General features: G+C 38.3%; 1 protein-coding gene and 1 long non-coding RNA gene across 7 annotated transcripts in view; one reads left to right on the top strand and one right to left on the bottom strand.

Moving 5' to 3' along the window:
- LOC102141369 (uncharacterized) overlaps positions 1-15,554 on the top strand; it is a 41,538-nt gene extending 25,984 nt beyond the window's left edge. The window contains exons 3-5 of the long non-coding RNA XR_006700477.3: positions 10,493-10,647; positions 13,340-13,474; positions 15,259-15,554. This is a non-coding gene — a long non-coding RNA (uncharacterized lncRNA). The remainder of the gene's footprint in view (positions 1-10,492; positions 10,648-13,339; positions 13,475-15,258) is intronic.
- Positions 1-24,346, bottom strand: part of SPAG1 (sperm associated antigen 1) — a 78,283-nt gene that overhangs the window by 37,591 nt on the left and 16,346 nt on the right. For all 6 annotated transcript variants that reach the window (XR_012416562.1, XM_045398559.3, XM_073999218.1 and 3 more), the window contains exons 4-10: positions 19,452-19,577; positions 14,325-14,386; positions 13,696-13,802; positions 13,005-13,110; positions 10,478-10,608; positions 6,168-6,274; positions 5,269-5,428 (exon numbers count right to left, since the gene is read on the bottom strand). Coding sequence is in view for 5 of the 6 variants with exons in the window: in XM_045398559.3 (XP_045254494.2) it covers positions 5,269-5,428; positions 6,168-6,274; positions 10,478-10,608; positions 13,005-13,110; positions 13,696-13,802; positions 14,325-14,386; positions 19,452-19,577 (799 nt within the window). In the remaining variant the exon portion in view is untranslated. The remainder of the gene's footprint in view (positions 1-5,268; positions 5,429-6,167; positions 6,275-10,477; positions 10,609-13,004; positions 13,111-13,695; positions 13,803-14,324; positions 14,387-19,451; positions 19,578-24,346) is intronic.

Raw genomic sequence — 24,346 nt, 5'->3', positions numbered from 1 at the left:
GACTGAAAACAAGACACATATGTTCACTTCAGTGCAATAAAGCAAGAGAGAGCAAGAGAGAGAAGAAATGAAAAAATAAAACTCACCTTATTTGCAAACAACATAATTGTCTATGAAGAAAATTCCAAAGAATCTACAAAAAGGATCCTAGAACTTATAAGTGAATTAGCCAGATTGTGCTAGATCAACCTAGAAAATAATCAATTATATTTCTATATTCTAGTAATGAACAACTGAATTTTCAATTTTATAAAATTTTTAAAAATATGATTTACGATAACTTCAAAAAGCTAAAATACTGAAGTATAAATCTGTCAAAGCCTGTGTAGTATCTGTATGCTGCAAAACAAAAAACACTAATGGAAGAAATCAAAGAGGACCTAAATAAATGGAGAGACATACCATGTTCATAGATTAGAAAATGCAATATAGTCACAATGTCATTTCTCCTCCAAAGTGATCTATAAATTCAGTTCCATTTCAATCAAATTCCCAGCATGACTTTTTCCCCCTGAGAATGGGAGTCTTGCTGTCACCCATATGGAAGTGCAGTAGCATGATCATGGCTAACTGCAGCCTCAAACTCCTGGGTTCAAGCAATCCTCTTGCCTCAGCCTCCAAGTAGCTAGGACTACAAGCATGCACCACCATGCCTGGCTAATTTTTTTGGATGACTTTTTTAAATAGAGAAAGACCAATTTTACTCCTTTATATCTGCTATACTATTATTATATTCTATCATAGATCTTTATATAATGATATATAGAGGAAAATCTCTTGTATTTTACAATGACTAAAAATACAAGACTTTTTTTTTTTTTTTTTTTTTTTTTTTTTTACAGTGGCGTGATTTCAGGTCACTGCAACCTCTACCTTCTGGGCTCAAGCAATTCTTCTGCCTCAGCCTCCTGAGTGGCTGGGACTACAGGAGTGCGCTATACACCCAGCTAGTTTTTGTATTTTTTGTAGAGACAGGGTTTTGCCATGTTGAACTCCTGCACTCAAGCCATCCACCCACCTTGGCCTCCCAAAGTGCTGGGATTACAGGCGTGAGCCACAGTGCCTGGCCCATACAAAGACTTGTGGTAAAATAGTCACCAAATATAAGTCATTGTTAAGTAATTTCATATGATAAATAAATATAATTGAATTAAGAGAAATGGGAGGAATGCAGACCATAAAAAGTAAAATATTCAGAATCTATATCCTAGGGGAAAAAAAGGAAAATATAACAGAAAAAAACTGATTTTAAAACTATGTGTGGCCGGCCGGGCGCGGTGGCTCAAGCCTGTAATCCCAGCACTTTGGGAGGCCGAGACGGGTGGATCACGAGGTCAGGAGATCGAGACCATCCTGGCTAACACGGTGAAACCCCGTCTCTATTAAGAAATACAAAAAACTAGCCGGGCGAGGTGGCGGGCGCCTGTAGTCCCAGCTACTCAGGAGGCTGAGGCTGGAGAATGGCGTAAACCCGGGAGGCGGAGCTTGCAGTGAGCTGAGATCCGGCCACTGCACTCCACCCTGGGTGACAGAGCGAGACTCCGTCTCAAAAAAAAAAAAAAAAAAAACTATGTGTGGCCATGCACGATGGCTTACACCTATAATCCCAGCAATTTGGGGGGCTAAGGCGGGAGGATAGCTTGAACCCAGGAGTTTGAGAACAGTCTGGGCAACACAGGGAGACTTCATCTCTACAAATAATTTTAAAAATTAGCCAGGTGTGGTGGCACACACATGCAGTCTCAGTCAGGAGACTGAGGCAGGAGGATTGCCTGAGCCCAGGAGGTCAAGGCTACAGTGAGCCATGATCTCATCACTGCATTCTAGCCTGAGCAGCAGAGCGAAACCCTGTCTCAGAAGAATTAAAATGAAAACTATGTGTGAAGGCAAAGGAACTAGAACAGCCAAACAATTCTGAAAAAGAAAAATAAAGCTGAAAAAAAAAAATCACACAACCTGATTTTAGACTTAACTGCAAATCTGTGTTAATCAAGACAGTGTGGTATTGATGAAGTGATAGACACATAGGTCAATGGAACAGAATGGAGTCCAGAATTGGATTCTACTAACTGGTTATACAAATGTAATCTTTTACAAAGGTGCATAGGCAATTCAAAGGAGCAAAGATAGCTTTCAACAAATGGTTTCAGAAAACAGACCAGGTACAGTGGCTTACTTCTCTAATCCCAGTGCTTTGGGAGGTTGAGGTAGGAGGATCGCTTGAGCCCAGGAGGTTGAGGCCAGCCTAGGCAACATGGCAAGACACTGTCTTTACAACAAATAATTTTTGTTCATTTGTTTGCTTTGTTTTGTTTTTGTTTTTGTTTGAGATAGAGTCTCTCTATCACCCAGGCTGGAGTGCAGTGGTGCAATCTTGGCTCACTGCAACCTCCGCCTCCCGGGTTCAAACGATTCTCCTGCCTCTGCCTCCCAAGTAGCTAGGACTACAGGCACACACTACCATGCCTGGCTAACTTTTGTATTTTTGGTAGAGATGGGGTTTCACCATGTTGGCCAGGCTAGTCTTGAACTCCTGACTTCAGGGGACCCACCCCTCTCAGCCTCCTAGAGCGCTGGGATTGCAGGCGTGAGCCACTGCGCCTGGCCTAAATAATTTTTAAAAATTAGCCAGATATGATGGCACTCAGCTATAGTCCTAGCTGCTTGAGAGCCTGAGGCAGGATCACTTGAGCCCTGGTGGTTGAGGCTGCAGTGAGCTATGATCACACCTCTGCACTCCAGCCTGAACAACAGAGCAAGACCCTATCTCTGAAAAAGAAAAACTTCTAAGAAAATCTTCATGACTTTGATTTAGGCAAAGTGTTCATAGATATAACATCAAAAGCACAGTCCATTTAAAACATTGGATAAATTGTACTTCTACAAAATGAAAAAACCTTTGCTCTGTAAAAGACTGTTAAAAGAATGAAAAAAGCTACAGACAAAAAGTTTTTCAAATCTCATACATAAGAAAGACCTTTCATCAAGATTATAAAAAGAATTCTCGGGACTTAACAGTAGAAAACAACAACCCAATTTTTGAAAAGTGGTGGAATAATTTCAAGAGACACTTCACTAAAAGCAATATAGAGATGGTAAGTGAACACATACAAAGATTCTCATCAGGAAAATGCAAATTAAAACTGATGAGAAACCACTGTACACCTAATAGAATGGGTAAAAAGGGGAAAAAATGCCAATACCAAATGATGGCAAGGATGAGAAGCATCTAGAACTCTCATATGTTACTAATGGCAACGCAAAATGGTATAGCCACTCTGGAAAAGAGTCAGGCAATTTCCAATAAAGTTAAACATATACTTGCCATATGGACCAGCAGTCCCACTCTTAGGTATTTACTCAGGGGAAATGAAAACATATGTTTACACAAAAACCTGCACATGAGTGTTTATAGCAGTGTTTACTCATAATTACCGAATACTGGAAATAACCCGAATGTCCTTGAATAAATGAATGTATAAACTTTGGTATAACTATTAATGGAATGCTACTCAGCAATAAAAAGGAATGAGCCAGTGGTACATGCAGCTACATGAATGAATCTCAGTGACATGCTAAGTGAAGGAAGCTAGACTAAAAATGTGACATACTTTCCAGTTCCATTTATATGACATTCTAGAAAAGGTAAAGCTATAGGAACAGAGAAGAGCTGGGGTGAGGGAAGGGTTTCACTGAAAGGACAGCAAGAAGGCCTTTTTGGATGGTAGAATTGTTCTGTATCCTGACTATGGTGATGGTTACATGAAACCATACATGTATTAGAACTGTATATTCAAAAGGTCCATTTTTACTATATATAAAATTTTTTAATAATTTTAAAATAACAGGAATTAATATAGCTTATACTTCATCTCACTTCAGATAAGATTTAAAATTATTTCCTTTAACTGTAAGACATATGGTTAATTATGCAAAGCTAAATATAAACCCTAAGAAGATTTGCTGCCAGATCGTATTTACAATCTGGCTAAAAGGCAAGCCTGAATCCTTGAAAAACTGGTTACCTTAATTTCTCCCTTTTGAATCCTTTTTATGTTCTCTCTTCCTTCTCACCTCTCTGATTGTCTTCCTCTTTCTCCCTCCCTCCCTTTCTGTTCCTTTGTCTTTATCCTATCTTAACTGATTGTATTTTAATCTGAAGTGTATACATTACATTATTTTTTGTCATGTAAAAAAATTAAAACTTGTTCTTTATTTTTCAAATGGACTGAACTGAACATTTTGTATCTCTCTCAAAATTAGAATATTCTGTCAAATTACTTACAAGTTGATTTTTACTTGTGAATGATTTTCAAAATTGATACTATCTCCCGCCTCCACTGCCCTACCCCTGCCGGTTGCTCAGGTGTTCTCAAGAAAGAGGGAAAAGTTTTTTTTGTTTTTTTTTTTTGAGATGGAGTCTCACTCTATTGCTCAGGCTGGAGTACAGTGGCACCATCTTGGCTCACCACAACCTCCACCTCCCTGGTTTAAGCCACTGTCCTGCCTCAGCCTCCCGAGTAGCTGGGATTACAGGTGCATGCCACCACACCCAGATAATTTTTGTATTTTGAGTAGAGACAGGGTTTCACCATGTTGGCCAGGCTGGTCTTGAACTCCTGACGTCATGATGCACCCGCCTCGGCCTCCCAAAATGCTGGGATTACAGGTGTGAACCACCACACCCAGCTGACGGAGGGAAAAGTTTTTATGTCTCTTGTCAAGTGACGAGGCAAATCTTTCCCCTCAAAGTTGACATAACTTTTGATGTTTTATATTATGAAGATAATGCTTTATCTAGTCTAGATTCTCTTAAAATATTGTTTCAAGTGTTAAATTATACTTATTTCTTTTGCATATTTAAAATATTTTTGAGCATATAAATGGGGCTACCCATACCTGTTTTGAAACCAACACATTTGTTTGCAGTCAAGAAGATACATACAAAACAATTATCAGAGAGAGATATTTAAGGTTAACTTGCAAATGGTTTGTGTCATATGAACACAGTCATTTACATTTAAAGGTGGTGACCAGGAATTAAACTGAGCACTAGAAAAAGGTGACAGGTTAAGAAGGAAAATGGGTTTGAGAGATTCTGTCAAGCTGTATTAAGAAAAAGATGAGCGAAGCTGGCTTGTGAATTTACAAGGCAAAGCTAGAAAAACTTTGGTAGATTACGAATTTCTGTACAAATAGAAAAACTGAGCCAGCTCATCATATAAAAAGGCAGTTTTTTACATAACCTAAATAGAAAAGATATTTTACTCTTATCTCCACTGCCATCTTCATGTTTTCTTCCGCTGTCTTTTCTTTCTTCATCTTCAGAGTTTTCTATTTCCTGAATAACCATCCTTTTGCCTTTGGTTTGAGTCTTAGATACAGCTTCAGAATTTTTCAGATCTCTTTCAACCTCTGACAAGGTTTTCTGCAACATAATCACCATATTAAACAAAATATTTTCCTTTAATAATAAATATAACCATTCTTTCAGGTAAAAACATAAAGATGTTGAAAAAAGAATACAACTAAGACACGGCTTTTTTTGGGGTGGCCTTTGTCTGATTGTAATCATACATGTCCACTGTAAAAAAACAAAAACAAAACAAATAAACAAAAAAACCAGTGTAACAAGTATAAAAAATAAAGAAAAAAATCACCTAAAATCTTGCTACTCAGATACTACTATTAACATTTTGATAATCATCTTTCTAGATGTTTCTATGCATATATACCCACAGAGATGTATAGTTTTACACAAATGAAATCATGCTACATATGCTGTTTGTTTATTTAAAATACAGAGACGAGGTCTCACTAGGTTGCCCAGTCTAGTCTTAAACCTGTGGGATCAAGCAATCCTCTCACCTCAGCCTCCTGAAGTTCTGGGATTATAGGTGTGAGCTACCACACCCAGCATATATGAAAAAGAAAAATTGATATTTGTCTTTCAGAGGAAGGTTTATAGTTTTGAAAAAAAAGTTAAGATTCTGCTTTCTTCCACTTCAAATAGATGTTAACGTTTTGGGGTGTCTAGAACATACCTACCTTTTAAAGCTGTGACCTAATCTTCAACATAATTTGTTTGGCAAGATTGATACCACTTTAAAATAAATACAGAAACAGCCAACTACAGAATTAGGTGAGAAATCACTTTCTGCACTTACCTTGGCCAACTCATTATCAGGCTCAACATCCAGTACTTTACTCAAATCTTCTATAGCTTCCTGGAGCTTGTTTTGATGTTTATATGTAGTAGCACGACGCAGAAGAGCTGAAAATTTACCAGAATAAAAGGTGTGTTTTTTAATATTTGGCATTATGGTTGCAACATATTTTGCAAGTGGAAGAATATGAGCAGCACAGAATACTTTATGATGTAATTACCCAAAGCTCAACTACACCCATTTTCATGTTGATACACACATAGGAGATGACACTGAGGTACATAAGAGAGGCTGCATCAGGCAACTGTCCCCTCTATAACAACCCTCTGGCCCTCTGGCAGCCCCAGGCCCTGCCAGTGTTTCCAAGGACTAAGAGATTTCATACCTCAACCCTTCACAGGCAACACATTGTATTGCAATATCGGAATGATTTTCACTGATAATAATCCTTTCCTTCTTATAATTATGGTGAGTATTATTTTGCCACTTTTTGAAAACATAGAATCCCTTATCAAAATTTAGTATATTGGCTAGGCACAGTGGCTCACGCCTGTAATCCCAACAATGTGGGAGCCTGAGGTGGGCGGATCACTTGAGGCCAGGAGTTCAAGACCAGCCTGGCCAACACGGCAAAATCCCATCTCTACTAAAAATACAAAAAAATTTTAGCTGGGTGTGGGGGCACACATCTGTAATCCCAGCTACTCGGGAAACTGCGGCAGGAGAATTGTTTGAGCCTGGGAGGTGGAGGTTGCAGTGAGGCAAGATTGTGCTACTGCACTCCAGCCTGGGTGACAGAGCAAGACTCCGTCTCCAAAACAAAACAACAAAAAAAAATAGTGTGTTACTGACCAGCATCTAGCTCAGAATATGGCTCATTAGTGACATCTGTATAGCAATCCTTAAAATGATTAGAAGGAGTTACTTAGCACAGGGAACTGAGAGAATCCTGATGATTAAGTCAGTTAGGTCCAGAAATTAAGCACTTTGATAATTCGTATTTGATTTTTTTGGTACGTTTCAATGTATAATTTGATTATTATTTAATACTGACAATGAATGCCTCTCTAGACTCATCATTAACTATTATATAAGGAGAACTTGGTGTAATACGTCATTACTTTGAAAAAGAATCAAGTTTGGTAATTCTGAAAAGTGGGAATTTTTTTTTTTTTTTTTTTTTTTTTTTTTTTTTTTTTTTTTTTTGAGACAGAGTCTTGCTCTGTTGCCCATGCTGGAATGCAGTGGCACAATCTCGGCTCACTGCCTCCGCCTCCAGGGTTCAAGCGATTCTCCTGCCTCAGCCTCCCAAGTAGCTGGGACTACAGGCTCATGCCACCACATCCAGCTAATTTTTTTTGGTATTTTTAGTAGAGACGGGGTTTCACCATGTTAGCCAGGATGGTCTCAATCTCCTGACCTCATGATCCACCTGCGCCAGCCTCCCAAAGTGCTGGGATTACAGGCATGAGCCACCCACCTGGCCGAAAGGTGTGAAATTTTATCTGGCATATTTTAATATGCTATTTTAAAACATAATTATAAATTTGACCAATTTGAATTTTAGTCTTAGAATGAGCTATGAAAATCTAAATGATAAATCATTTTGTTTTAAATTTAATTAAAGTTGTAGCACTGCACTTTAAATATAATTTAGCTATTGCTATTGCTACGCAGATTCCTGAAGGGAATTTCCATGAAGAAATATTCATGACATAATGATTGTCCTTTTCTAAAACTTTTTATCTTGGAATAATTGGAGATTTACAGAAAAGTTGCAGAGATAGTACAGAGAGTTCCTGTGTCCCTTAACTCAGCTTTACCTAATGCTAACATCTTCTTTCTTTCTTTCTTTCTTTCTTTTTGAAACAGAGTCTTGCTCTGTTGCCTAGGCTGAAGTGCAGTGGCATGATCTTAGTTCACTACAATCTCTGCCTCCCAGGTTCAAGCAATTCTCCTGCCTCAGCCTCCCAAGAAGCTGGGACTACAAGTGCCCACCACCACGTCTAGCTAATTTTTTAAAAAATGTATTATAGGTTTTTTTGAGACGTATTCTCATTCTGTCGCCCAGGCTGGAGTGCAGTGGCATGATCTCGGCTCACTGCAACCTCTGCCTCCTGGGTTCCAGTGATTCTCCTGCCTCAGCCTTCCAAGTTGCTGGGATTACAGGTGCCTACCACCATGCCCAGCTAATTTTTTGTGTTTTTAGTAGAGATGGGGTTTCGCCACATTGGCCAGGCTGGTCTTGTACTCCTGGCCTCAAGTGATCCACCCACCTCAGCCTCCCAAAGTGCTGCGATTACAAGCATGAGCCACTACACCCCTCCTTTTTTTTTTTTTTTTTTTTTTTTAATTTTTAGTAGAGATGGAGTTTTGCCATGTTGGCCAGGCTGGTCTCGAATGCCTAACCTCAGGTGATCTGCACACCTCAGCCTCCCAAAGTGCTGGGATTACAGACATGAGCCACTGCACTCGGCCGAGACTTGTTAAAATTAACAGAGTTAATACACGTAAAGTGCTTGGCACAGGGCCTGACAGAGCAGTGGTATGGGATTGGCAAAACCTTCAGTGGGCTGCTGCCTAAAGCTGGGAGCCCAGTCATACTCTGTGACAGAGACCAGCTTGCATAAAACACAGGCCCAACAGGACTTTATTGGTAAATGGAGGGCAATCCATGACAATGACAGTGGCAGGTGATGCACCAGGCTTCCCCTTAGCACTCCCATGGCTTCTGCCACCTCCACCATGTTTATAGGCAAAAAGGGATACATTCCATGTGAAAAAGTGTTTATATTTATTTTGAATCCATAAAAATTTAAAGAAATATAATGTGTCAATTATAATGTATGTCACTCCCTCTTGGAATGACTCCTTCTTGATAACAGAAAAGGAGAATAGAGTCTGATTTGCATACTTCAGGTCTGAACCATGACAAGGTGGTCAGTCACAGGGACAGGGAATCAAAATAGAGTGCAGGTTTCTGGCAGAAAGAGTCATTTTTGGACAAATTTAATTTATAATTAAGTTATTCAAATTATTAATTTAAAGTGAAAATTAAATTATTTATAGCAAGCCAGGCTTAGTGGCTCATGCCTGTAATCCCAGCACTTTGGGAGGTCGAGGTGGGCAGATCACTTGAGCTCAGGAGTTTGAGACCAGCCTGAGCGACACAGTGAAACCCCATCTTTAAAGAAATACAAAAAAAATTAGCCGGGTGTGGTAGCACATGCTTGTAGTCCCAGCTACTTGGGAGGCTGAGGTGGGAGGATTGCTTGAGACTGGGAAGCGGAGGTTGCAGTAAGCCAAGATTGCACCAGTGCACAGCAGGCTGGGTGACACAGTGAGGCCCTATCTCAAAAACAAAACAAAACAAAACAAAACAAAAACAGGCCAGGAGCGGTAGCTCACGCTTGTAATCCCAGCACTTTGGGAGGCCGAGGCAGGTGGATCACCTGAGGTCAGGAGTTCGAGACCAGCCTGGCCAACATGGTGAAACCCCATCTCTCTACTAAAAATATAACAATTAGCCAGGCGTGGTGGTGCATGCCTGTAGTCCCAGCTACTTGGGAAGCTGAGGCAGGAGAACCACTTGAACCCAGGAGGCAGAGGTTGCAGTGAGCCAAGATCATGCCACTGCACTCCAGGCTCGGTGACAGAATGAGACTCTGTCTCAAACAAACAAACAAACAAACAAACAAAATTATATACAGCCACCTAGGTGAAAATATCCACAAAGAAGCTGGGAGAAGGTTCTAGAGGTCCAGTGTGGGCTTATAATTTTATTATATTTATAAATAACAGAAAATCTACATTAAGTTATACTTATTATTATTTTTTTTTTTTGATAAAGAGAATGTTCAAATGCAAGCTTGAGATTTTTTTTTTTTTTTTTTTTTTTTTTTGAGACACAGGGTTCTGCTGTGTTGCCCAGGCTGGTCTCAAACTCCTAGACTCAAGCAATCATTTCACCTCGGCCTCCCAAAATTCTGGGATTATAGGTGTGAGCCACTGTGCCTGGCCGGGATACTTCTCTTTTATTTTTGTTGTTGGTTTTTTGTTTACTGAGATACTTCTTAAAAATATATATGTATTTTATTAAATCCTCTGGGATTATTAGCTACTTCTGTACAAATAATCAGGGACTTAACTTACAAGTTAAACTTAAAGGCAACTTTGTGAAGTTGGTGATTCACATACAGAAATTTGAGTTTATCTGAAATATTTTTAATGTAAACATTGCAAGTATCTATGAATGGTCTTTATTAATGGGTCCTGCTGTAAATGTAAAATAATTCTATAATATTTTTTACCCTTTATGTTTCCAGGTTCTAACTCCAAGACCTTTTCACAATCCTGAAAAGCACTATTCCAGTTCTGTAATTTGATTTCTGCTTGAGCTCGATTGTTATAGGCAACTACAGTGGGAAGCGCCGATATGCTCCTAGAAAAGAAACCGTTACTGGCAACAAGCAAGCCTAAGGTAAACACAAGAACGTAGAGAAATTCAGCTTAAGTTACACATAAAACAATTATAACCTGTGTATAATTGTTGAATGGCTGAATTGTATCCACCAACATTCATATGTTGAAGCACTAACCCCACAGTATCTCAGAACATGACTGTATTTGGAGATAGGGTCTTTAAAAAGCCAATTAAGGTGAAATGAAGTCATGAGAGGGGGCCCTGATCCCATAAAAGTGGTTTCCTTATAATAAGAAGATATTCGGACATACATGTATGGACAGACTATAAAGTCACCGGGAGAAGACGGCCACCTAGAAGCCAAGGAGAGAGGCCTTGAAAAAACCAACCCTACTAGCATCTTGATCTCAAACTTCCAGCCTCCAGAAGTGTGAGAAAAGAAATTTCTCTCGTTTAAGCCGCTCAGTCTGTGGTACTTTGTTACAGCAACCTTTGCAAACAAATATAGCCTATATTATCAAAAATAATAAAATACAATTCTATAAGCATACTAAATCAATATTTAAACAGATGCTTAAACATCCAGTTAATAGCCTTAAGGTTAACTCAGGCTTTAGAGGCATTATGAGAATTTAAATACTCATATATCTGGAATCTGAGCTTTAGTTACTAGAATTAAAATGAAGGTAGAAAAAGATAAATACCTATAGATCACCTTAAAAAAAACCACTGATGTCAGTTAACATCAAATATCAAATACCAAACACATTTTTTGGAGCCAGGCATGGTGGCTCACCCCTGTAATCTCAGCACTTTGGGAGACCAAGGTGGGAACATGGCTTGAGGCTAGGGGTTCCAGACTAGCCTGGGCAACATAGTGAGAGCCTGTCTCTACAAAAAAATACAAGAGAAAATTATCCACGTGTGGTGGCTCACACCTGTAGTCCCAGCTATTCTCCGGAGGCTGAGGTGGGAGGATCCCTTGAGCCCAGGAGTTTGAGGCTGCAGTGAGCTATGATCATACCACTGCACTCTTGCCTGGATAACAGAGTGAGACCCTGTCTCAAAAAAAAAAAAAAAAGAATCTGCCCAAGGTCAGAAAGTGGTAGTCTGAATTCCCTTAACCATTAACCATTATACTATGCTGCTTTAATTCTTCAACTACATGATTCCTCATAAAAGAAGAAAAGAGTTTTGCAACCTGTAATAGACAAGAGACTCTGTGGTATAAATCTACAAGAAAAGAAAGAACAGTTATCAAGACTGACATCCACCTGCCTGAACAGGGGAGGCTGTACTGAATGAATGATCCATCATATATCCTCTTTACCTCATGTCTTCATTTAAACAGTCTGAGAAAACTTCTTTAGAGACATCAACAACATTGAAAAAAATCTATCTTATTTCCAAAGGTGGAAAAAAGATTGTACAGAGTTTAGGGCTAAGGTGGCATTGGTGATTCTATAAGAACAGTTTATCTGTAACAACATTTTAAAAACTTAGTCTACTTTTCATAGGCTGTTAAGAACTTCAGAAGTTCATATACATATTTATTGAACAGCTACTATGAACCAGGTACTTTGTTGGGCCTTGGGGATACAATGATGTAAAAATCCTTGACAATTGGGTTCTGCTCTTACAAATCTTACATTCTAGTTATTATCAAATCACACAAGCTTAAATTATACTTCTGACAAGTGCTACAAAGGAGAGGTAAGACTGCTATAAGAGCCTATAAATTGGGAGGTGAAGTGGGTGGGGTGGGATGGAGATTTAACCTAGTTTGGAAGGTCAAGTAAGACTTCTCCAAAGAAGTAAGGTGAAGACTAAGATCTGAAGGATAAATCAGAATTAACTAGATAATGGGAGGAGGGAAGAGCATTTTTTTCTTCTTAATTTTCTTTTCTCTTTCAAAGGCTAGTCAAGTGAAACGGTGGGAGTGGAGAAGGGACAAGGAAATCTGTATCTGGTTGTGATCAATTAGTTGTAAACACCACTGTACTCAGATCAGCCATGGGAAAAGCATTTTTGATGGAGGACCCAGCATGTGCAAAGGCCCTGTGGTAGGAAGGAGCACCACAAATACTGGAATTAAATCCAGGCAGTCTACAGTAGAGCCTAAGTTATTCACTTCTATATCATATGGGCCTTCTGTTGAATTCCTGTCAGATGGCTTCTATTTTCTCTGCAAGATAGGAAGTTACGTCCTCTGTCAAAAGTAGGAGTGGAGTGGGAGCTTAAAGGTTTGAGAAAAGTATTGAAAAAATAGGAGAAACATAAGTGAATATATGATAAATCACAAGTACAATACATTGAGAGATTCTGACATAGACTTTCGCTTATTTATGTTTCAACAATTAAGACATTATCATTTTTTAAAAGGCAAGTTTAAACCACAACAAACGTCTGCTCACCTGGTATAATACATCACTGCTTCTTCATAATCTCCTGAGTTGAAAGCTTCATTTCCTTTCTCCTTTTCACGAATGGCAAGAAAATCCTTTTCTTTCTCAGTTAGACCTAGAAATAAATGTTATCTGCTATATGTAAACATATAATTTAACAGAATTTTTAAAGTTTAAATCTAAGAATGCTTATTTTAACAGAAGCAGAAGAGAGCAGAAAGATCATAAAATAAACAAAAGAAAATAAAAGGTTCCTTAAGCTTAGTGATGTTTTCTTTTTAAATCATTCACAAGTTTTGAGGATTCAGAATTTTTTTAATGATTGATTTTGTTTTACTTTATAGGTGCCATTCATCTGTTGACTACAAACAAAAACAAATAAACTGCCCCATCTTTTTGTTTTGAAGCAAATAGAAAACAATTTGAGGAATTTGGAGGGAAAAGAGGATTGGAAAAAAAGGAATTACAAACGAATTACAGTAAGAAAAATAAGTTTATATTTTAAAGTCTTACTACATTTAAAAATTAAGTGGGTAAAAGAGAGAAGCAAATTTGTTGAATGGTCAACTGTCGGAGAAAATCCATAAGCTTTTCATGGTAATCTGTGCAGTACTCAAAGACAATGTCTTCTAGATTGACAGTTTTTATTATAATTCAAAAACTTTAAAGACTACTAAATTATTATTTTTTCTCCAATTACCTGCTGTATCTATTCTTGTCTCAATTTTAGACAAGTGTGACTTGTCTATTACCGTCTTTTCTTTGTAATCTTCATCAATTTTCAAACATTCCTTTTCCACGTCAAATCTTAAATGAAAGAACAATAAAAACCAAACGAAATACAATACAGGCAAGAAAACAAATGTATTATTGATATTCTTATATTTGTACAAGTATGCCTTTGGATCCATATTCAAAGATATGCAGTAACTTTATAGTTCAAGTCATCTGAGTTCCTTCTTAAGAAAACACACAATTTAGTGAGAGCTTAAACGTTAATCAAATCTAAACTGGTCAGAACTTTGAAATTAAAATGTGACTAACTTATCTCAATTTTACATTTTTGTTCTTTTATAGTTTGGATGGGTATAAAAATTACATTAGTTTTTTTTTGGTTGGTTTTATATTAAAAAAAAGGATATAGTAGTTTTTTATGTACTGAAAAAACATCAAAAGGGCTGAGGCCAGATATTCTCAGTACTCTATTAAAGTAATTTGGTATTCTTGACATGTTCAGGTTTATAATAATTATTTAAGAAATTACTGCAGTATTTTGTGGTAGATAACTTTTTTAGTGATACATTTTATATAAAGACATGTAAAACATACTTATCCCATTCTGCATAATCCCTTGGAGTTTTCTTTTTAGTTGGTCTTTTAGAACATTTTTCCTAAAAGAATAAAATCATATTTTATGAGGTATATTTAATATAAGATTATCAGGTTTTACTGTAAATGCAATGTAAAGTATTGGGTTAAGATATACAAATGGAGGCCAGATGCAGGGGCTCACGCCTGTAATCCCAGCACTTTGGGAGGTTGAGGTGGACAGATCACTTGAGGCCAGAAGTTCCAGACCAGTCTGGCCAACATGGAGAAATGCTGTCTCTACTAAAAATACAAAAATTAGCTGGGCATGGTGGCGCATGCCTGCAATCCCAGGTACTTGGAGGTTGAGGCATGAGAATTGCTTGAACCTGGGAGGTGGAGGTTGCAGTGAGCAGAGATTGAGCCACTATACTCCAGCCTGGGTGACAAAGCGAGACTTTCTCAAAAAAATAAAATAAAGATATACAAATGGAATGGATAAGAAAAATAGGTACCCTGGAAGTTACTATAACTTCAGCATTAGAGTTATTAAGAATTTTAAATTTGTAGTTATTCTGGGGACAATCTATAGGTTTTTAAGTATATATATGTATAATTTTAAAACTTATATGTGAATATGATTATTACTGATTTTCTTATAATAAAAAAGTACTAAATTCTGATTCATTCTTTTCAAACCTAGGCATTGGAGAAACAAGAATAACTGCTATGTTAGTCAGAAGTTTGCAATGACAGTAATCTGATTTGGAATAATTACATTAAGAAAGAAGAAATTATCAGCTTATATAACTAAACTGATGGAAGGGCAGGGTATTGCTGGATGAGGGGATTCCTATGCCCTTTCTCCAGCTCTCCATGTCCCTCCCAGTCTCTGCTCCTCTCTACCTACTGATTTCACTTTCCCTGATGGGTACTTGCTTTCTTTATGTGGCAGGAAACATCGCCACAAGCATTCTGGAATTATAACCTCACAGCTCTCTCCACCAGAGGAAAAGGAGAGTGACTCTTCTCTCTGTCTTCAGTTAGAGAAATTCCAAGGAAGAACTGATTGGCTAGCTCGGGTCATGGGCCCATCTTGACCAAGCACTAACAGTGGCCCAAAGTAGCCACATTCCCACTGCTGAAGACAGAGGGCAGGTTCTGCACCGGAACAGAATGAGAGAAAGGCAAACAATAGCCATAATGCTCACCAATAATCAGTCTCCGAGACAGGGTACAATTTTTTGCTAGGTAAGTACTAAGGAATTATTAACTTTAAAATATTTATCTATATAGTCTGAAGAAAGGGAAGTATAGTAGAATTTATAATAATAAAGTAGGTGCTGATTTGTTTTTAAACTGTTACATATCTTCATTCTCATTAGGCTCAGGTTTGCTAATAGCAATACTAGGAACTATATAAACCACATAAATGAGTACTATGCAGTCCTTACAGGCTCAAAAAGTCTCATTTGATGCTTGCACTTGATTTCCTGCTCATCAAGACAATGTTCTCAATGCTAAGATGATGTTATGGGTTGAATTGTGTCTCCCAAAACAGTATGATGAAGTCCTAACCCTGGTACCTGTGAATGAGACCTTATTTGGAAATAGAGTCTTTGCAATATAATCAAGTGAAGATGAAGTCATTAGGGTGGGCCCTAATCCAGTATGACTGTGTCCCTATAAAAAGAGGAGACGAAGTTCCAAGAGAAGGAAGCTGGCGGTGTGAAAATGAAAACAGAGCTTAGAGTTGTACCGCTACAAGGCAAGGAAGGCCAGGGCTTCCAAAAGCTGGAAGAGCCAAAGAAGGATCTTCCCTTACAGGTTTTGGAGGCCCTGCCAATACCTTGATTTTGTACTTCTAACCCCTAGAACTGTGGAAGAAAACATTTCTGTTGTTTTATGCCAACCACTTCCTGTGGTGTTACAGCAGCCCTAGGAAACTAATACGAGTTGTATCACTTAGTTTCAAAAGGCATTGATGTGAAATCAGGGGTATTTAATATTCATACGTGGCTCTCAAATACCTACCTGTGACAAAAAATATCCCCCTTTAGGGATCAAGAAATGGACATGAATTGGCTTGACATTTCAAACTGTGTAGATATATCAAAACATCACATTGTTTTATCACACCATAAATATATGCAAGTGTTATCAATTATAACTGAATAAAGAAGAAAAAAATTTTCAATAAATAAAAAAATGAACAGGGAGCAATAAAAGTCTCAAGACATGGACTTAGTATATGGGATAAAATCTAATGTGTAATATTATATTTGGATATTTTAAGAAGGCAATGCTCTCTGACTGAAAGATTGGGACATGTGCCTTCTATGTATTCTTATAACACTGCATATTTACTGTCATAATCCATGGGGCGGCTCAAATTTTTCAGTATCATGACACGCTGACACTCCTCAAAACTATCGGTCATTGGAGTTATACAGATTTTCCAAATATTCACAGATTTCATTATACAATTTTATAAATCACAATTTGTTAATATCCGCATGGAGCTCATCAAAAAAGACTTTCAGGTATGTTAAATAAAATTTATAGGAGGTCAGTGATTTGGACTAAGCTCCTGCACTAGGCCCCAACAGACTAAAATGTAGTCACTGGTGCTAAAGTTCCATATCACCAACCCAAAATTAACTTGCTTATCTGACTAGAGAAATCAAAAGACATAGATAATAACCAAATTTCTGCTTTAACCCTTATAAGGAAAATAACCTGTTGTTAAATAGTCTACTTTTTGTATTCCTTGTCCCTGCTCAAGCTACCTTATAAAAACCAGCTGTTCTGCCATGGCCATTGGAGCACATTTTCTAAATTTTTAGAGGAGATGTCATCCTGATTCACAAATTGTTAATATAAGCCAATTAAATCTTGAAATTTGTTATAATGTTGTCCTTTGACAAGTATCCCCCTTAAGGGCTATTTTCTGTCACAAGCAGAAATTTGAGAAACACATAATATCTAAATTATTAGATATTATTATATTATACTAAATATTTAATACCTAAAGTCCTAATTTGCACTTTGTTTTTAGAGACAGGGTCTTGCTCTGTTGCCCAGACTGGAGTACAGTGGTGTCATCATGGCTCACTGCAGCCTTGACCTCCAGGGCTCAAGCAATCCTCTTACCTCAGTCTCCTGAGTAGCTAGAACTACAACTACAGGCATGTGCCACCACACCACACTAATGAAAAAAAAAAAGTTTTGTAGAGATGGGGTCTCACTCTGTTACCCAGGCCTCGAACTCCTGGGCTCAAGTGATCCACCCGCCTTGGCCTCCCAAAGTGCTGGGATTACAGGCCTGAGCCACTGCCCCACTTGCCTGGACCTAATTTGCACTTGAAAGCTCAGATTTGCTTACTAGCAACAAATACTGTGAGTTGTTTTCCTTAAAGTGACAGGCCTCCTTCATTCACTTTCAACAAAATTGTTGCTGAAATCCCAATTCTGAATAATGACAGTTTGTCAACCATTATTTCAAGTAGAAACAGTGTTCCAGGAAAACGTGGCTATGCATCATATCATAACCATCATATTTCACTATGCAGGGAAGTGCTTTCTGCATACTTCTCACTTTGTCACACAAAATACTAAAAGGACATGTCCTAGAAGTTCAAGATCTAACAAAGTAAATATTCTATTATTTTATTAAAGGTATTTTTAAGTAATATTGGAATTTGTTTTTACTGTATGTACAGTGTGGTGCCTGCCTTGCTTCATGTTAAAGCAACAGCAGCTTTATCCTCAGGGCAAATGCCAACACAGTGACAAGGACAAAGCACTAGTATTATTTTCAAAATAGCACTGACTTTCTGGATCCCCTGGAAGAATCTCTGGGACTTTAAGGGCTTCCTAGACCATACTTTGAGAACTACTGTACCACTAGTCCGTCCACCCCATTGCTCCTTCAGCAATGCTTATTCATTGTTATATTTTCAGGGCACAGTCTTAGTGCACAAGGACTATTCTTTTTTTTTTTTTTTTTTTTTTTTGAGACAGAGGAGATGATCTCAGCTCACTGCAACCTCCATCTCCTGGGTTCAAACAATTCTCGTGCCTCAGCCTCCCAGGAAGCTGGGATTACAGGCACATGCCACCACGCTTGGCTAATGTTTTTGCATTTTTAGTAGAGATGGGGTTTCACCATGTTGGCCAGGCTGGTCTTAAACTCCTGGCCTCAAGTAATCCATCCATCTCAGCCTCCCAAAGTGCTGGGATTACAGGCGTGAGCCACCGTGCCCGACCGACTATTCAATAAATACAATTTCATGGATTGCAGACAGTGGCATCCTCACCAGATTACTGTACACCTCAGTTACGTACGTAATTCCTAATGAGGAGTAAAAAGATCCAGGAAGGTAAATTATCAGAGAGCAGAGTGATGAAGAGCCATGGATATTTTTAAAATAAAATTGATTCAAAGAAAAGATGAGAATCACAAGAATGAGTTAACCTAGAAACGAAAAGACTTGAGGAGTCATCTGAGAAATTACAAGGTCAGATGGATGCCAGGAAACCCAGTTTCAATCTAAAGTTAAATAGAATGGGCCTGGAACTTCAACAGGCCCGTTCTGTATGGAGCCCACAGATTAAAAAGGAGAGGTCTATGTGACAAAATAGGGACCACACAGAGAAATGGGAATAAGGGGAAGAACACATGGCACTAAATAGAGGAATGACATTTATAAGTACTGAAAGTATCTGTTTACTGTTTTAAATCCATAATTAAATTATGTAATATGATATATCCTCTGTAGCCCTACTAGATATATATATATATAATTATTCCCTGAAATTTTCACACACTGAATCAGACCTTTTGCTCTCATCAAAATTGGACAGAAGAGACAGGGCGTATATTAAAAAAAAAAAAAAAAAAAGACTAAAGGCAGTAAATAAGCCCAAGATGCAAGACTTCAAAGGAAAAAACTGTTTCATTTTGATCTCCAAGTAATGAGATACAGCCTAGTGAAGAAGGTGATAGTTCCCAGCCAGCTGAACAAACTCCCCAACTCTCCTAGAGGACATCACACATAGGCTGCTCCGATTCAACTGAGATTGCCCCTTAATAAACAGCAACAATCCTCTCCCACTACCACCCACAAAGATATCAAAAAGGCCTACCTTGCCAACATGAAGACAGCTGTTTGAACCACGAACTGGAGGCAAATTATCTTTCATTGCTGGAAATGTCTCGGTTTCATGAAAGTGCATTTTATCTTCTTCTTTTTTAATTTCCGATACCCAACTCTGAGAATAGAGAAAAAGGTAAATACATAGTTTGAAATAATTATAACCAAGCATAAGAAAGAACTATAGCTGACCCTTGAACAATGCAAGTTTGAACTGCATGGGTCTACTTATATGTGGATTTTTTTCAGTAAAAATATTGGAAAAATATTTGGAGATTTGTGACAGTTTGAAAAAACTCACAGATGAATTAGAAATATCAAAAAATTAAGCTAAGTTAGGTATTTCATGAATGCATAAAATATATGTAGATACTAGCCTAGTTTATCATTTACTACAATAAAGTATACATAAGTTATAAAAAGTTAAAATTTATCAAAACTTACCCACACAAACACTTACAGACCATAAATAGCACCATTCACAGTAAAGAGAAATGTAAAAAAAAAGACATAAGGATGCAATATTAAATCATAACTGCATAAAACTGACTGTATTACACACTACAATACATAATAATTTCACAGCCACCTCCTGTTGCTGTTGTTGTAAGCTCTAAGTTACAAGTATCTGCTTAAAATGCCTTGTGACACTAGTCATCTCTGCAGAAGCAGTTTGTCTCTAGTAAACTGCATCTTGTCATAAAAAGTGATCTCTCACAGTTCTCACATATTTTTATGATGTCTAGTGCAACACTGTAAACCTTAAATAACACCATGGGACCCATACGAAGTATCACTAGTGATGCTGGAAGTGCTCCCAAGAAACAGAGAAAACACATGATATTACAAAAGAAAAAGTTGAATTGCTTGATATGTGCCAGAGATTAAGATCTGGCATGAGCTACAGTTGCAGTTGTCCACCATTTCAAGATAAATGAATCCAGAATAAGGACCACTGAAAAAAAAAAGAAAGAAAAGAAAAAAGAGGGAGAGGAGAGGGAGAGGAAAGGGGGAGGGAAAGGGAGAGAGGAAGAGAGAGGGGGAGGGGGAGGGGGAAAGGAAGAGGGAGAAGAGGAGAGGAGAGGAGAGGGAAATTTGTAAGGCCATCATTGCATCACTGCGGATACACCATCAGGTGCAAAGACTTTGCACTTCTTGTGAAATGCCTTTTTATCTTGTATTGAAAATGCAGCCTTCATGTGGGTGCAAGATTGATGTAAAGAAGACATTCCTGGCTGGGCGTGGTGGCTCACTCCTGTAATGCCAGCACTTTGGAAGGCCGAAGCGGGCAGATCACTTGATGTCAGGAGTTCCAGACCAGCCTGGCCAACGTCTCTACTAAAAACACAAAATTAGCCAGGCGTGGTGGCGGGCGCCTGTAATCCTAGCTACTGGGGAGTCTGAGGCAGAAGAATTGCTTGAACCCAGGAGGCGGAGGTTGCAGTGAGCCGAGATGGCACCACTGCACCCCAGCCTGGGAGACAGAGCAAGACTCAGTCTCAAAAAAAAAAAAAGAGAGAAAAAGAAAGACATTCCTATAGATTCTAATATGATTCCAGAAAAAGTAAAGTCACTATATGACAACTTAAAGCAAAAGAAGATGATGAACCTATAAAGCTGAAGAATTGAATGCCAGCAAAGGATGGTTTGAATTTTAGAAAAAGGTTTGGCTTTTAAAATGTCAAGAGAACAGGAGAAGCAGCTTCTCCCAACCAAAAAGCAGCAGACAAGTTTCCAGGTGCCATTGAGAAAATCACTAAAGAGAAAGAATATCTGTCTGAGCAGGTTTTTAATGCAGACAAAAGTGCTGTATTCTAGGGAAAAAAAAGTGCCACAAAGGATATTTATTAGTAAGGAACAGAAGCAAGCACCAGGATTTAAGGCAGGAAGGGAAAGGGAAACTCAACTATTTTGTGCAAACGCAGTTGGGTTTATGATCAGGACTGACTTTATCTGTAAAGCTGCTAACCCTCAAGCCTTGAGGAGAAAAGATAGATATCAGCTGCCAGTCTTTTGACTGTACAGCAAGAAGGCCTATTCAAGAACCCTTTTTCTGTATTGGTTCCATCAATGCTTTGTTCCTGAAGTCAGGATGTACCTTGCCACTAAGGGACTGTCTTTTGATGTTGGACAATGTCCCAGACCACCCAGAACCCCATGAGTTCAAGACCAAAGGGGTAAAGTGGTCTACTTACCCCAAAACAACATCTCTAATTCAACCTCTAGATCAGGGGGTCACAAAGATCTTTAAGAACTTTACTGCATGCCAGCCGGGCGCGGTGGCTCACGCCTGTAATCCCAACACTTTGGGAAGCCAAGGCGGGTGGATCACGAGGTCAGGAAATTGAGACCATCCTGGCTAACATGGTGAAACCCCATCCCTACTAAAAATACAAAAAAAAAATTAGCCGGGCGTGGTGGCGGGCACTTATAGTCCCAGCTACTCGGGAGGCTGAGGCAGAAGAATGGGGTGAACCCAGGTGGCGGAGCTTGCAGTGAGCCACTGCACTCCAGGCTGGGTGACAGAGCAAGACTCCGTCTCAAAAAAAAAAAAAAAAAAAAGAACTTCACTGCATGCCCTACTCTATGGAAAGGACTGTCAATACTACCGAAGAGAACCCTGATAGAACATCATGAACGTCTAGAAGGGTTACACCATTGAAAATGCCATCATTATTATAGAAAAAGCCATTAAGCCAGGAGTGGTGGCACATGCACCTGTAGCCCCAGTTACTCTGGAGGCTGAGGCAGGAGGATCACTTGAGCCCAAGAGTTGTAGGCTGTACTGTGTGCTATGACCCTGCCTGTGAATAGCCATTGCATTCCAGCCCTGGCAACATGGCAAGATCCCATCTCTAAGAAAAAAAAAAAAAAAGCCATGAAATAATAAATCCATGCTAGAAAAAAACTGTCCAGATATTGTCCAGGATTTCATAGGATTTACAATAGAGCAAATCAAGGAAATCATAAAAGAGATTATGAATATGCCAAAAAAAAGTTGAGGGTGAAGTGTCTCAAGATATGAATGTTGGAGAAATTCAAGTGCTAACGCCACACCACAGTAATTAACAGAAGATGACTTCATGAAGGTAAGTGCTTCTGAACCAGTGCCAGACAATGAGAAGACACAGAAGAAGCAATGCCAGAAAATAAACTAACATAAGACAATCTGGCAGAAGGGCTCTGATTACTCAAGACTGTTTTTGACTTCTTTTACAACATCTATCCTCTGTGATATGGGGACTAAAACTAAAGCAAACGGTAGAAGAAGGATTGGTACCATATCGTAACATTTTTAGAGAAATGAAAAAGCAAAAGACAGAAATTATGATTGATTTCTATAAAGTTACACCAAGTACACCTCTCATGCCTCTCCTGCCTCTCCTTTCATCTCCTCCACCTCTTCCATCTCTGCTACCCTTGAGACAGCAAAACCAACCCCTCCTGTGCCTCCTCCTCCTCAACCTACTTAATTTGATGATGATGGGGATGAAGACCTTTATGATGATCCACTTCCACTTAATGCGTAGAAAATGTATCTTCTCTTCCTCAGGATTTTCCTAATAATATTTTCTTTTCTCTAGCTTACTTTATTGTAAGAATACAGTATATAATCTATATAACATACAAAATATATGTTAATCAACTGTTTATGTTATTGGTAAGGCTTTCAGTCAACAAAAGACTATCAGTAGTTAAGTTCTGGGGGAGTCAAAAGTTGTAAGTAGATTTTTGATTGTAAAGGGAGCCAGTGCCCCTAACTCCTTGTGTTGTTCAAGAGTCAACTATATTTATCATAGTTTCCTATGAGTCAATTTTTTAGACAATGTGATCTTGCCATCCTCACTATCTGGAACATACTTCGTACCTTTTATTTTAAATTGTTGTAAATATGCATAACATAATAAAATTGGCCATCTTAACAGTTTTTAAGTCTACAGTTCAGTCTTGTTAAGTATATATACATTGTTGTTGCCCTTCCTACTTTTATTTATCTTGCAAGACCTTATTCATCATTCTTTTCAGCAAGATTTCCCAGAACTTCCTAGTTGGGCTAAAAGTGCTTCTCCTCCATAATACATTAGCATAAATATTTAAAAATCATCTATTGTTAGTCTCTCTTCTTACACTGTAAATTCCTTGAGGGCAGGGCCTATGTCTTAATTTCATCTTTGTGATTCAGTGTCTGACATATAGTAGGTTCTTAATGTTTATTAAATTGTCACAGGTGCCAGAAAAAAAAATTGAGTAAGATATTTATTATCCGTGAAATAGTATTACTTATTATTCAGAAAAGATGTATTGAGAGTTCTAATATTTGCTAGACACTCTTAAAAGCACTGGGATACAGCAAAAAAAAAAAAAAAAAAAAAAACAACAACAACAAAAAACTATATTATCTGTCCTATCTGTATATAGAAGGCAGGGAGGGTGAAAAAGGGCAAAGAGGAGAAATATGAGAAGAAAAAGAAAAGCAATAAGGTTAGAGTGGTAAAAGATAAGAGGAAGATTTATAGAGGAGGAAGGGAGCAAGAAAGAATGGAGAAAAGGGGACAAGTGACAAAGTATGAAAGAAAGGCAAGTGAAAAGGAGACTAACTTGCGAAGTGACCAACAGGAGTTCTAGACCAGCCTGGGCAACATAGCAAGACCCATGTCTCTACAAAAAAAATTAGCTGAGTGTGGTGGTAAATGCCTATAATCCCAGCTACTTGGGAGAATAAGGAGGATCACTTGAGCCCAAGAGTTCAAGGCTGCAGCGAGCTATTATTGTGCCACTGCACTCCAGCCTGGGTGACAGAGCAAGACCCCATCTCCAAAAAAAAAAAAAAAAAAGTGGTCAAGAAGAGCAAAGACACACAACGGGGAAAAACATAGGCTCTTCAAC

Source organism: Macaca fascicularis, chromosome 8, assembly GCF_037993035.2.
Source record: "Macaca fascicularis isolate 582-1 chromosome 8, T2T-MFA8v1.1".
Classification (NCBI taxonomy): domain Eukaryota; kingdom Metazoa; phylum Chordata; class Mammalia; order Primates; family Cercopithecidae; genus Macaca; species Macaca fascicularis.
Note: the sequence above shows the minus strand (reverse complement) of the source record. Positions and strands in the feature narration are given on the sequence as shown.